Source organism: Tamandua tetradactyla, chromosome 21 (assembly GCF_023851605.1).
Source record: "Tamandua tetradactyla isolate mTamTet1 chromosome 21, mTamTet1.pri, whole genome shotgun sequence".
Classification (NCBI taxonomy): Eukaryota; Metazoa; Chordata; class Mammalia; order Pilosa; family Myrmecophagidae; genus Tamandua; species Tamandua tetradactyla.
The window spans coordinates 59,766,937-59,781,783 of NC_135347.1; the positions used below are offsets into that span (position 1 = coordinate 59,766,937).

Here is a 14,847-nt window from a genome sequence, read left to right on the forward strand (position 1 = left end):
CAATATTACTGTAATAATCTGTTCCAATATTATCTGGTAGGGTAAAGACCTCACTTTACTTCTCCATCATGCAAATTTATGGCTTTCAGTAATGTCTGTAAAATATTTCAATTTTTTGGAGACAGATGTTTAAAAGTCAGGAAAGAATGAATATAACCATTTAATATGACACTCTAGCCTATCACATTCCCTAACTGGACAACAAAGTTATTTCCCTAGCAATGAGAATGCTTTTGACACCAGAGACCTTTTATTCCTTTCCTTTTTTTATAAGAGAAAGCATTTGCAAAATATCTGGCTGGGATTTAGATTATACCTGAGGCTAATCAAATGCTAACTGGCTCAAAGTAGAAACTCTACCTAAAATGGATTTGGGATTTGAAATATCCTTCACAAGGTCAGTGAGGATAATAGTCTAATCTACTCCACAAGACAGCAAAAAAGTATGTGAATTATCTTTGCTTAGAGTAGCCATCCCTTAAAGGAGACTAGCTTTATAAAGCACATATTAAGAACTCTACAGTTCAAACTTGATGTAGGCTTACCTTCAGCAATTGCTCCTAAAACCAAGATGCCTGATTCTTTAACCACCCATTCATGATGAAAAAGTAGCTCTTTCAAAAGGGGCAAAATATGTGGCAAAAGCTCATCACGATACACATTTGCAAGAACATCCAGGGCAGCAGCGGAACATTTTCCTACAGAAATATTTAATTAAAAATTAGCTTTTATCACTTCATTACATATACCAAAAATGAGTACTGCATGTACAAAATTTTATTCCTAGTCTCTGCAGGTTTTCTAAGAATTCAATAAAAAAGGAGCTCAGTACGTTCAATTGAAAAGGAGATACAGTTCCATATGTGTCAGAAAACCAGGGCTACTACTCTTGATCCTACCACTTCACTCTGTGACCCTGAGCAAAACACAACCGTAATAGGTTTCCTTTCCTAGTAAATAAGTGTTCTTTTACTTATCTAAAAAAAGTACCAAGGGAGAGCAGGCCACCATGGCTCAGCAGGCAGACTTCTCGCTTGCCGTGCTAGATACCTGGGTTCAATTCCTGGTGCCTGCCTAGGCAAAAAAAAAAGTACCAAGGGAGCATCTTGTGCAACTAGGTATCAATGAGATTTAGTGATGAAAATATGAAGGAAGCACACAGTATTCAGAAGGATAAAAGATTTCAAACTAAAAAATTAAATGTAGTCAAATATGATAAGAAATAGAGTGGTTTAAGTAAAGAACTATCACAACATGGTATGCTTTAAAAAGAAAAAATATTATATATATATAAAATGCCTCTGCTACCCTGCCCCCAATACTTGTGAAGATCAGATAATATAATTTTCCTTCCCCGAAAGTACAGTTAGTGTGCTCTTTATAAATAAGATGACTTCTGGTGCCTCAAAGATGAACCTTTAGAGTAACAATCACTGTTCATAAAAGTAACAGTAATTTTGGGTAGAGGGTTAACAAAACTTTCTTCCTGCATAAGAATTTTACTTTCTATTAACTAGCTCTATTCTTCAAAATTTGACAAACATAGCATGTTAACTGTGTCACTAGGTAATATTGCTTGTGGTAAAAACAACTCGTGCTTGGTGAATTGTACCTGAATTGGAAATTCTATGTATGAACTTTAGCGACCTAATGAGAAGCCATACTCTGAGCTTCCCTCTGTACAGCAACTCCTTAACTGAGTCTACCTCCTACAGACACCTCTTAAGACGTGTGAAGCTTTTACAGGGTGGCTCCCCCATCTGGGCAACGTGGGTCTTGTCAAAGAACTTAAATGCCCAGACAGCTATATGTATTGTGTGGACAGTTGCAAGGATGCCTGCAGAAGATGCTGTCTCACTGGTAAGCTGTGATTCCTATCCTTTATACTTAGAAGTAGCCTGAGGTTACAAAGATGGCCTATGATAATCTACTGATTCTAAATGTTTAATTTAGCAATTCTCAAAAGCATGGGCCACAGATTCCTGTGGATCCAAGACTCCTTCAGGGGGTTTACAAGGACAAAATTACCTATCTGGCTTTTATACCATGAGATTCGATGAACAGTACAAAAAAACATAGTAGGTAAGACTGCTGGCATCTTAGCACAAATCAAGGCGTGGCATCAAACTACAGTCATTGTATTGTTCACCATATACTCACAGTATAAAACAAAAACATGCCAGCTTCATTTACAAATGCCCTTGAAGAAGCAGTAAAAAAATATTTTCATGAAATAACTATCCTTGAGGAAATGTCTTTTTCAGTATGGTGTAACAAAACGGGAAGTGAACATAAAAGCATTCCTGTCACATAAAGAACTCAAAAAATTAAAGAATTACCACGTGATTTAGCAATTCTACTTCTAGGTATCTATTTTCAAAAGAACTGAAAGAGGGACTCAGATACTGATGATATATGACAGCATTAATACGATCTTTCCATTGTGTAATACAATGTGTCAATATTGGGAAGAAATGTGTTAACTCAACAAACCATTACCTTCCTAATGCCCACTGCACGTTACATCATCACAAGTGGATAAAAATTCATTCAAAATACAAAGCACACAAACAGATTTAAGAATATTTAAGTTCAATTTAAGAATATAAACTCCATTGATGTGTTTATTTTCCATTTTGATGTAATCACTGTGCACAACTTTGGGCTGTACCACAGGAAAATACTGTTAAATAATTCAAAGGAAACAAGTCTTCTTGCAAAATTTTAATACACTCTGATAATAGATTCATTCAGACACATTACACTTGGTATACTCCTGCTTTATGTCTTATTTTAAATTGAGCATTAAGGGGATATTAAGGGGATGAGGTATTTGTAAGTCAGCCAATATTTATAATGGTCTGGTGTTATTTCTATCTTTTATGAAATTTTTGCCCCCACCCCACCCTCAACTGAGCTGCTGTTATGTATTCTTGGCTATCACAATACTCATGACTTTGGGACTTTGAACTGCCAAGTATTTATAAAGAAGCATGATACATTCTGTGTGATCTCAATCACAAAAATGTATGCTGGGTTGCGTGTTTACACATAATGGACCTAGAAGGGTAAGTCAAACTGCAAGCTGCTTGGTGATTCTGGATTACTTTTGTGTTCACTGCTTCTTCTGTTTTTCAGTTTTCAATTACAGCACAATTAATTTTTAAAAGTTTGAAACAAAAATGTTATTTTAAAAACTTCAAAAAAATAAAAGTTCACTGACATGGTTTCAAATTCCACACTGCAAATAAATCTTCTAAGAAGCTTCAAGTTGTTGAAATTGGATATAGCATCAAAGAGTGTCTATAATTATTTTTAAAAATGAAGTAATTTTTAACTTAATACCCTCTGTTCCAAACACCTATTTGTTTGAGGGCAGATTTTCTTCATATACTTCAAGGAAAACAATTTCTGGCAACAGAATAAATACGGAAGCAGATATGAAAATCCTCCCATATTCTATAAAGTCATGACTTCAATGGCTTCCAAAATTATAGAACAATGTCCTACAGAAAATATGCTCCACTACGATTTTTGTTATTTTTCATGAAAAATGTTAACATGCAATGGGTATATTTTCAAACGTCCTCAATGTTAATTTCCAGTATGACGCTGATGGATTTGGATAATGGATGGCGGTGCAGTATAGCACAACAATGAGGATGTCATTTGGGATCCTCAATCTAAGAGTATAAAGGAGTTTTGAAATCAAAATATTTGAGAACAGTAAGCCTAAAAAAAACCGAGATGATTTTCAAGGTGGATGCTGTACTGATTTTAAAGCATATAAAGGGGCAGGTCACAGTGGCTCAGCGGCAAGAATGCTTGCCTGCCATGCCAGAGGACCTGGGTTCGATTCCTAGTGCCTGCCCATATAAAAAAAAAAAAGTATATTAAGAAAAAAATTAGATCAGTACATCAAACCAGTGATTTCACAAACTTAAAATTACTATTTGAGATAAGGCTAAGTAAAAAGAAATATACTGTACCAAAAAAAAAACAAACAAAAAATCAAGGCATATATACACATACGGCAAAAGTTGTGAAAGTGATCCACAACTGACTAAAGCTTGGGAAATGACATCCACTAGGATGGATATAATAAAAAAGACAGAAAAAAGACAGAAATGTTGGTGTGCATGTGAAGCAATTATTGATCAGAACATAAAATGGCATAGACTGCTTTGCTAAACAACCTGGCAGTTTCTCAAAAATGTTAAACACAGAATTATGGCATGATCTAACAATTCCATTCCTAGGCATATAACCAAGATAAATGAAAACCCAATGTCTACACAAAAGCTTATACACAAATTTCACAGAATTACTCATAATGAATAACTCAAATGTCCATTAATTTGATGAAAAGATAAACACAACATGGTATGCAGTAATACAAAGGCATATTATTCAACAACAAAGTGAATGAAGTACTGATATATACCACAACATACTGGGACCTTGAAAAACATTATGCTAAGTGAAAAGAGGCCTGTCACAAATATTCCATTTATATGAAATGTACAGAATAGGCAAATCTTATGACACAGAAAGAAGATGAGTGCTTGCCAGGTCTATGGGAAACAAAGAACACAGAGTGACTATTAATGCATACAAATTTCTTTCTGAATTGATGAAACTGTTTTAAAATTGATTGTGGTTATGATTGCCCAACTGTGTGAGTAAATTAAAAGCCAATAAATTTACATTCTAAGTGGGTACATTGTATGGTAGGTAAATTGTAGCTCAATAAAACTTTAAAAAAAACCATGTCAGTTTTTCTGTGCTTCTGGAGACAGAAAGTAGATAGTTCCCTAGGGCTTAAGGAGGTTGGGAGAAGAGGGTAGAAAATGGGAGTGATTTCTAATGGGTGAAAGATTTTTCTTGGGGGAAATGGAAATGTTTTAAAATTGACTGTGGTGATGGCTGCTGAATTCTGTGAATATACCAAAAACCACTGAACTGTATACTTTAAACAGTAAACTGTATGGTGCGTGAATTATAATACAGTAAAGTTGCTACTGAAGCAGGAACTAAGCTTTTCCCTCTGACTTACTTAGATTCCAGTCAGAAATTGTATCATCATCATCCATTTCATCATCATCATCATCTTCCTCTTCAATTCCATCTTCATCATGCTGTTGAGCTACTGTTCTTGATCGATGGAAACGTGGCCTTATATCCTGCTCACTATCAGGAATTGTTTCATCTTCTTCAACATCACCCTGTTTTTTAAAAACCACAAATTTCTGAGGACATTCATTTGTAAGCTAATTAATATATACATGAGTAAAGAATCAGAATATCCAATGATGAGTAAGACACAGTTTGAAGAAGTTCTAAAGAGTTCTGAAGTATAACTCTTGACCAAGAGCCACCCCCCGTGTAGAACATCTCCCCGTGGAATGAGAGTGGACTAACACAGCAGCTGTCACATTATCAGGCACCTCCAGCCACACTCACTACACCACCTCCTGCTGGCTGGTATCATCTAATTTACTTGAATCAAATTCAGACTGGCTTATTTAAGAAGCCATATTTTCAAATAAGCTCCAAATAATTTAAATGTACATCAACAGAAAATTAATGATAATGCTACTAGTACTAATGAAGATGGAATCTACCCAAGTTCATTGCTATGTTTGCTTATATTTTTAAATTTCTGTGGTATATTATATATAACAGTGAGTCTATTTATATAGGATCTATTTTGAATAAATGGTCTTGTTGGTCAAATTCAGATACTAAGTAAATGTAAAAATTCATCAGAAAAGTTTCCTTACCTTAAGCAGGATAATATCTATATCTGAATACTTCATGCCATTCACTAACACAGGAATCAACCTGTAAATGAATTAATGAAACAAAGATCTAAAGAGTGCAACAGAATTAAATTCTTACACAGTAACTTACAGTAATAGCTATATATATACCAATATTACCAATAAGACAACCACTGGTAATATTGTTTTAGATTGTATTCAGTGATGAGTCTGTGCCTCTCAAATGATTAATCCTTATATATCGCTTCAGTTTTCTACATATTCATGGAACCCATTGGATGCATCTTAGCAGGATAAGGTAGCTTACTAGTGGTGCTTAGAAATAAAAATTAAAACCAGAAAACAGCAATTTCTCCCCTCAAAGAATATCCCAAAAATACTAACAAACATCCTCAAAGAACGTTATTTTGGGTGTGGTGCATAGTCTGGGAATCCAACCAGGGTCTCCCACATGGAGAGCATTCTACCACCGAACCACACGTGCACCCTCAAATTCAAATTTTTAAAGCTCACTATTCTTTGGTATAACAGCCAAAAAAACCTAGAAATTATTAAAAGAACATAATTTGGGGCATGACTAAAGATAAACTACATTGAAGTGGGAAAAACAACAACAACCCAGATGTTAAACCCAAATTTGTGTTTAAAAAGAAAGAAAGAAAACTTATCCAGTTACTTGCACACACAGATCACCTGGAAAGGACAGACAAGAAACTGACATCTATGAAAAGGGGAGGGCACAGGCCTAAGAGAAACAAAACTTATTTGTTATTTCCAGACGGTGGAACATCTTTTAAAATTAGCCTATATTCAGGATTGTATTCCTTTTGTAATAATAAAAAAAAGTATTTAAACTATTAAAACATAGCCTAAGGAATTTATCCAGAAGTAAGAAGGCAAAATCAAAAGATCTTTATGAACAAAGTTATAGCTTTGTTAAAAAGAGATTTTAAATTTTAATTTATTAAGAAACTAAATTTCTGATAATAAAAGTTAAATAAATGAAGATAACACATCCACTCAAGTATTATGTAGTTAAAATAGAACCAAAATAGGGCGGGCCACGGTGACTCAGTGGCAGAGTTCTTAGCCTGTCCTGCTGCAGACCCGGGTTTGATTCCTGGTGCCTGTCCATGCAAAAAACAAACAAATAAAAAAAAAAACAAAAAACAAAACAAGAACCAAAATGACAGTAATATGGAATTCTAAGTATATATAGAATATGTATGACATATATTTTTTTTCAAAAATGATAACATAGGTAGAGGTCAAAAAACTAACTTCAGTTCTCTGATAGTTCTAAGTTTTGATTTTTTTTCATCCCTCTCATACACCTGAAAAAGTCTTCAGAGCATAAAAGATATGAGAGTTCTTTGAAAACACAGTGAAAATTCACAGCCCCATACTTCCAAATTCTACCTTTAATTTCCCTACCCAATGTTCTAGATGGTTTAGGGAAAGTATGAAGAGGCAAAAGAAACTCATATGCACTGAATGCCAGACACGCACACTCAACAAGTCAATTGTGGGCTTATCAATAAAAGTATCCTTTCTTATAATCTAGTGAGAAAGGTACTATGACTACCACTTTACAAATGAGAAAACTGAGGCTCTGAGAGATTACACTATTTACTTAAGGTCCTAACTAAGCTAATAAACAGGAGATTAAGGATTAAAATAGTTTGGCATGACTCCAAAGATAATTTTCTCTCTGCTACACCAGAGGTAAGAAGCCTCCCTCTGCATATTAATATCTTTAGACGTTGCTGAGGATTTACTTCAAATAGTCAGAAGCTGGAATGTAGAATAAAAAAAAATGAGGCCACCTCTGAGTACTACTATAACCAAATCAATGAGATAATTTTGCAAGCTGTCATTAAGTAAAGGAACGCTAATAGAGAAAAGGAAGCACTGGGATCTAAAATTCCTAGGTTAAGTTAAAGAGATGTGATTCAGCCAAACACCTCTCCTCACAAGTCTTTCTAAACTCTAACAGAGATTAACAATAATTCAACATTATAGCTACTACAACGTAATGACACGTTTAGAATATATAGACCCATGTTTTATAAGCTACAGGCATTTTGTTAGAAAACCACCAGGTCCACTTAGATCACCAGAAGTTAAATTACTGATAACCTCTGTCAATTATTTCAGGGAAATGGTGAGAACAGTTGTCAGACTAAAATACTAACGTGTTAACATGAGGTGGCAAAGAAGCAGACAGTGAGCCCTGTCTATACTATGGCATTTAACCACAAACTTTTTAATGGAAGCAACTGCAGCAAGTTAAATAATTGGGAAGAAGTATCAGGAAAGAATGGATGATAACAAAGTTACGCTTATCCAGACCTAAGTACCAACGACTGGTTAGGAAGGAGAAAACCCACGTGAAAATACATCCGTATGTTTTGGGATCACCTGTTTCCTCTATACAGAAGTCTTCAAAGCGAATGAAGGGAACCTCAAAAAATTACTAAAGGCTTCAAATAGTTGCCCTTGAAGGTATAAGGACAAGAAAGATCGGCAGATGGTGTGAATGGTACACCTGAAGCTGAAGACAGAATTTCTGCTGCCCTCCATCCACCCAAGTGTTTGGAGGTGGACCTTTCCCAACAGCAGTCAACAGCTTGTTTAAAGACACGTAATCCAGAGAGGAGAGATGGAAATCAGAAATGGAGAGAACATGAAAAGATCAAGGGCCTTGGCATGGTAGATGTACCTAATAAGGTGTGTATGAAATGAAGGACTGCTAAGGTTCAGAAAGTAAGAAACAAAGTTGTCAAGTGAGAATTAACTGTCACTTTGCAGCAATAATGAACTCTTCATTTCCAGCTTGCCATCATGCAAGACACACCGTTATTTCTGCACAGTCTAATTGTTCAGAAACATTCCCCCGAAGCTTCATATCGCCATTAAAACAAAGAGCTTTTTTTTTGGTTGTTGTTGTTTTTTTTAACATGGGCAGGCACCGGGAATCAAACCCGGGTCCTCTGGCATGGCAGGCAAGCATTCTTGCCTGCTGAGCCACCGTGGCCCGCCCAAAACCAAGAGCTTTTAACGTAACATTAGGGAAAGAGATACTAATATCAAGAATGGATGGTTACTGAGTATTTAAACATATGCTAGGCACTAGGTTAAACTAACTACCTTGCATGGGTTATTTCATTTAATCCATATGGCTGCCCTATGAGATAAATATTATTCTTACTTTTCTTTCCAGATGAGAACACTGACATTTAGAGAGTTTAATTAATTTGCTTTGTCCAAGGTCACCCAGGAAATTCAATGAAATTAAACCCAGTTTTTCTAAAATTAGTTCTTAAGAATAAAGGTGTGGAAAAAACCAAAACAATTTTGGGTAAGAAAAGAAATGAAGACCTGCTCTATCGGAGACAAAATTCACTATTTAACATACTATTATCAAAACAAAAGTCACACGCTGATGGCTCTAGCCAGTGACAAGCCTAACAATCCCACAGGAGTGGGAGAACTAAATTTCTAGAGTCATGACAGCATAATATCCAGAATGTTTAAAAGACACAGCAAAGTATGGACCATTCACAGGGAAAAATAAAGATCTACCAAAAGCCATCCCTGAGGAATCTGAAACACTGGAACTATCAGTCAAAGATTTTTAAATCAAGTCTTAAATATGCTCAATGATCTGAAAAAATTAATACACAGACTAAAGCTATATAAGAAAACACTGAACAAAATAAAAATAAATTACGAAAAGGATGGAGAACTCCTAGCTGAAAAGTACAGTATCTGAAATGGAAAACTCACTAGACAGATTTAACAGCAGACTGGAACAGGCAGAGGAAAGGACTGGAGACTGGAGACAAGACAACTGAAATCACACAGTGTGAAAAACGGAAAGAAAATTCATGAAGAAAAGTGAACAGACCTAAGGGGCCTGCAGGACACCATGAAGCAGACTAACACACGCATCACTCAAGTCCCAGGAGGATAACCAAGTGGGAAAGAGAGAAAAAGTGTTGAAGAAATTGTGTTGGTTTGAAATGATGTCTATACCCTAGGAAAACCATGTTTTAATCCTAATTCCATTTTGTAAAGGCAGCCATTTCTTCTAATCCCTATTCAATACTGTATGTTTGAAACTGTAGTTAGATCATCTCCCCGGAGATGTGATTAATCAAGAGTGGTTGTTAAACTGGATTAGCTAGAGGCATGTCTCCACCCATTTGGGGTGGGTCTTGATTAGTTTCTGACATCCTATAAAAGAGGAAACATTTATGAAATAGCCACGAGAAGTAGAGAGCCCCCCAGTGAGCAACCTTTGGAAACGAAGAAGGAAAATGCCTCCCAGGGAGCTTCATGAAAGGAAGCCAGGAGAGAAAGCTAACAGATGACACCGTGTTCACCACATGCCTTTCCGGATGAGAGAGAAACCCTGACCCTGTTCACCATGTGCCTTCTCACTTGAGACAGAAACCCTGAACTTCATCGGCCTTCTTGAAGCAAGGTATCTTCCCATGGATGCCTCTGATTGGACATTTCTACAGACTTGCTTTAACTGGGTCATTATCTCAGCCTTAGAACTGTAAACTAACAACTTATTAAATTCCCCTTTTTAAAAGCTGCTCTGTTTCTGATCTATTACATTCTGGCAGCTAGCAAACTAGAGCAGAAGTGATGGCCAAAAACTTCCCAGAGCTGATGAAAGGCATGAATAGAAGCATCCAGGAAGCTGCATGAATTCCAAGCTCACAGACTCGAAGAGATCTATACCAAGATACATTACAGTGACACTGTCAAAATCCAAAGACAAAGAGAGGAGTCTAGTAATAGTGAAGAGTGACTTTTTACATACAAAGGCACCCCAACAAAATTAATGTGCCCATGGAGGGCAGAAGACAATGGGAGGGTGTATTTAAAGCCCTTAAAGAAAATATCTACCAATCAAAAATTCTATTATCCAGCAAAATTATCTTTTAAAGGAGAACTTGAAACATTTATAGATAAAAGCTGAAACAACGCATTACCGGAAGACTTGCCTTATAAGAAATGACAATAAAAGGACACTAAAAAAAGTCACTCAAAGCCATTAAGAAGATAAAAAGAACACTGGTTAAGATAATAATCACATAGGTAAATATAAAATCCTGTATTATAGCACTTTTGGTTTGTAACTGCTTCTCAACAGAAAGGTGTGCAAAATAACATTAAAATCTCTACTAACATGGACCTCACCTTTAGATATAGTTCCCCCTTGGCCAGGAGCATCTGCATGTGATGCTTTTAGTCGTTTTCCCTCCCCTCAACTGATATTTCTTCTGTAATATTCTAAATACTATAGAACCTAATGAGCTCAGTGGAAAATTTATAGTTCTAAATACCTACACTGAAGAACAAAGATCTCAATTCAGAGAAAACCAAGAGGAATTTCACAAGTGGAAAATCTAGAAAAAGTAGAACCAATAAACCCAAGTGAACAGATGGAAGGAAACAACAAAGATTAGTGTGTAGATAAATGAAATAGAGAACAGCAAAACAAAAAACAAAAAACAAAAAACCAAGGACACTGAAAGTTGCTTCTTTGAAAAATATCAATAAAATTGACAAACTGACAGAAGAGACAACACAAATAAAATAAAATAAAATCAGGAATGAAAGTGGGAACAAAACTACTGACTTAACAAGAAAAAAGGAGGTACTAAGAACCATTATAGGCAAACAGCAGAAAACATGGATTAAATCAACAAATTCCTAGAATCACATAAACTGCTTAATCTGAAAGAAGAATAGAAAATCTCCACAAGAAAATGAATCAGTTACTGAAAATTTCCCAACAGAGAAAAGTCCAGGGATAAGATGGCTTCAACGCTGAATTCTATCAAACATTTAAAAAGATTTACCTAACACCAATCTTTCTCAAATTCTTTCAAGAAATAAAAGAGGAGGGATTACTTCCCTTGTTCCCAGATACCAAAGTTAGACAAAAACAGTACAAGAAAATTACAGACCAATATAGATGCAAAAATCCTCAACAAAATTCTGGCAACCCAAATCCCAACAACATGTTAAAAGGATTATACAGCATGACCAAGTGGGATTTATTCCAGGAATGCAAGGATGGTTCACATAAGAAAATCAATGCAATAAACCACATTATTGGAATGAAGGGAAAAAACCCACACGGTCATCTCAGTTGATGCAAAAAAGGCATCTGACAAAATCCAACACTGTTCCATGATTAAAACATTCAGAAAACTAGGTATAGAGAGTGGAACTGTCTCAACCTGATAAGGGTAATTAATGAAAAACATACAATAAAAATTTAATCAATGGTGAAAGAATGAAAGCTTTCCTTAATGATCAGGAACAAGACAATGATACTTGCTGTCACCATTGTTAACTCAATATTGTGCTGGAGGTCCTAGCCATAGAAACAGTCAAGAGAAAGAAATATAAGGTATTCAAACTGGAAAGGAAGAAATTATTCCTATTTGCAGATGGCATGATCCTGTATGTAGAAAACCTCAAAGAATTAACAAGAAAGACATGAGAAGTAATACATGAATGCAGCAAAGTTGCAGAGTACAAGTTAAACATGCAGAAGACAGCTGGGTTTCTATTTACCTGTAATGAACAATCTGAAAAGGTAAAAGTAACAGTTATTGTCAATGTACTTAATATCAAATTATTCACTTAAAAATGAAACACATACATGAAACAGTACAGTACTTGTGGAAAACACACAAAAAAGCACAGATTATATCTAGGCCCCAAACAGGTAACAGAATTTAACATCATCCCTTGCTACATTAGTTCTTTCTATGTGAGTTCATATTAATAGGAGTGTTCTCATTACAGCTGAAACAATCTGATTCTTAAGCAAACTTTTTTTGTTTATACACAGAAAGTCTGGTTAAGAGAGCTAGGAAGAACAAGTGTTCTAATTATGCATTTTTCTCAGTATCAGATTGATGCTGATGCATTCTTTCATCCTGTCAACACCTTATTTCACTTCAGAATAGAAGCAGTTTTGTTTTATATTAAAGATGGTTCCCAAGGGGTGGGGCAAATGGCAGCATAGTGAGGTGTGGAATTTAATTTAGTTCGTCCTCCAGAGCAGCTAGTCAACAGCCAGGAACAGTACAGAACAGCTGCTGGAGGAACCGACCTGGACCGGGTGGAACAGCTGACATCCCACAGACAACTGTAAGTTCCCCAGGCCCTGGAGGCTAGCACCCCTCCCCCACAGGCACTGTAGGCTGGTTCCCAAGGGGAAAGGAGACTGATTTTACTAGCAGCAAGGGCTTAGCTGAACCAAGCTCCAACTGAGGAATCAACAAATTTGACTACTGAAAAAGACCTCCAGCACAGATAAACCTGGAATAAGCACTAAAGGGACTAGGAGCTTTTACTTGGGCAGAGAGGGGGTGGGCTGAGGAAAAAAAACAATGAAAAACAGGCTTTTTGAGTTCGACAGCATAAAATACTGAAAAAGGGCTGACCCTAAGAAAATGAGGTACACAGAGTCTAGAGCCACCTACCAACTTAAACCCTTGATTGACAAAAAAAGAAACAGGGGTCTGGCTTTTGCTGTTTTTTTAAAAAAATACTTCTTAACAGTTCATTAGATAGAACTACAAGCGCTCTCAGGCTCCAGTACTGTTCCAGGCAAAGAAGGAATTAAGCTTGTCCAAGAGACAAAGTAACTAGTCAAGTGTAAGTGAGTTTGCTAAAGGATGTATTCTCCCCAATAAAGATGGGGTGTGGGGCGGGCCACGGTGGCTCAGCAGGCAAGAATGCTTGCCTGCCATGCCAGAGGACCCGGGTTCGATTCCCTGTGCCTGCCCATGTATTAAAAAAAAAAAAAAAAAGATGGAGTGTGGCCCAGCTGAACAAGAACCTCTCCTTCAAGGAATTCAGGACTCGTACTGGAAAACTGAAGCAAGTAGAGCTACCATGTTACCTAACCTCTGTCTCAACATCTTTCTGAGAGAGAGAGTCTGCTGAAATTAAAGACATAGCATAATTTTAAATTGGTGGGAAGCTGTGGGCAGACAAGCACCACATGCTGAGCAGGAAAAAAACAGAGTCTAGAGGCTTCACAGGATAGTCTGACAACCTGTGGGGTCTCACCCTCAAGGAAAACCAACGCAGGTGACTCCTGCCTCCCAGGAGGTGGGCCTATTTGGTCTGTGAAAATATCACTGGGATCTAAAATACCTGAGAAGACCCTCCTCAAAAAAACAAAAAACAAAAAACAAACAAAAACTCCATGTAGTCAGGGCAAGAAACAGTAAAACAAGAACTGAAAAATTCTGATCAGTTAAACAGAGCCTACGCTAGATGTCTAGAACAAGGTGGACTGAGTATCAAAGAACAAAGAAACAAAGCCACCCAGTAAGAAAATCCGAGGTGAAAGAGTGAAAACAACCTCCAGAATAACATTTAAGGAAATCAAATGCCCAAATGCCAGTAAAAAAATAACAAGTCATATGAGTAAAATCGAAGATATGGCCCAAAGGAACAAACCAACAATTTAAATGAGATATAGGAGTGTAGAAAGAGTAAAGGTAAAAAGAGAGAAAAAAATTTAGATATGACAAATGAAATCCAAAAAACAAAAATGGGAGAAGAAAGTACTGACCTCATAGTACTAACACTGAAATGACAATAGATTAAATTCCCCAGTCTGGCAGAACGGATTGAAAAACAGGACCCATCTATATACTGTCTCTAGGAGACTTATTTTAGACCCAAGGACAAAAATAGGTTGAAAGTGAAAGGTTGGGAAAAGATATTTCAAGCAAACAACAATCAGAAAAGAGCAGGAGTAGCTATACCAATATCTGACAAATAAAACTTCAAATGCAAAACAATTAAAAGAGACAAAGAAGGAAAAGCAACAATTCAATAAGAAGACATAACAATCGTTAACCATCTGTGCACCTAGCCAGAGGGCTCCCAAGTAGGCGAGGCCAACACTGAAGGGAGAACAGACACCTCTACCACAATAGTTGGAGACTTCAGTTGCCCGCTCTCATCAATGGATAGAACATCTAGGCAGAGAAACAATGAAGAAACA

At 36.4% G+C, this 14,847-nt stretch overlaps 1 protein-coding gene across 3 annotated transcripts in view; it reads right to left on the bottom strand.

The window, feature by feature from the left end:
* TNPO1 (transportin 1) overlaps positions 1–14,847 on the bottom strand; it is a 108,413-nt gene that overhangs the window by 24,164 nt on the left and 69,402 nt on the right. For all 3 annotated transcript variants that reach the window (XR_013167193.1, XM_077139488.1, XM_077139489.1), the window contains 3 exons: positions 5,784–5,844; positions 5,057–5,225; positions 546–698 (listed from right to left, as the gene is read on the bottom strand). Coding sequence is in view for 2 of the 3 variants with exons in the window: in XM_077139488.1 (XP_076995603.1) it covers positions 546–698; positions 5,057–5,225; positions 5,784–5,844 (383 nt within the window). In the remaining variant the exon portion in view is untranslated. The remainder of the gene's footprint in view (positions 1–545; positions 699–5,056; positions 5,226–5,783; positions 5,845–14,847) is intronic.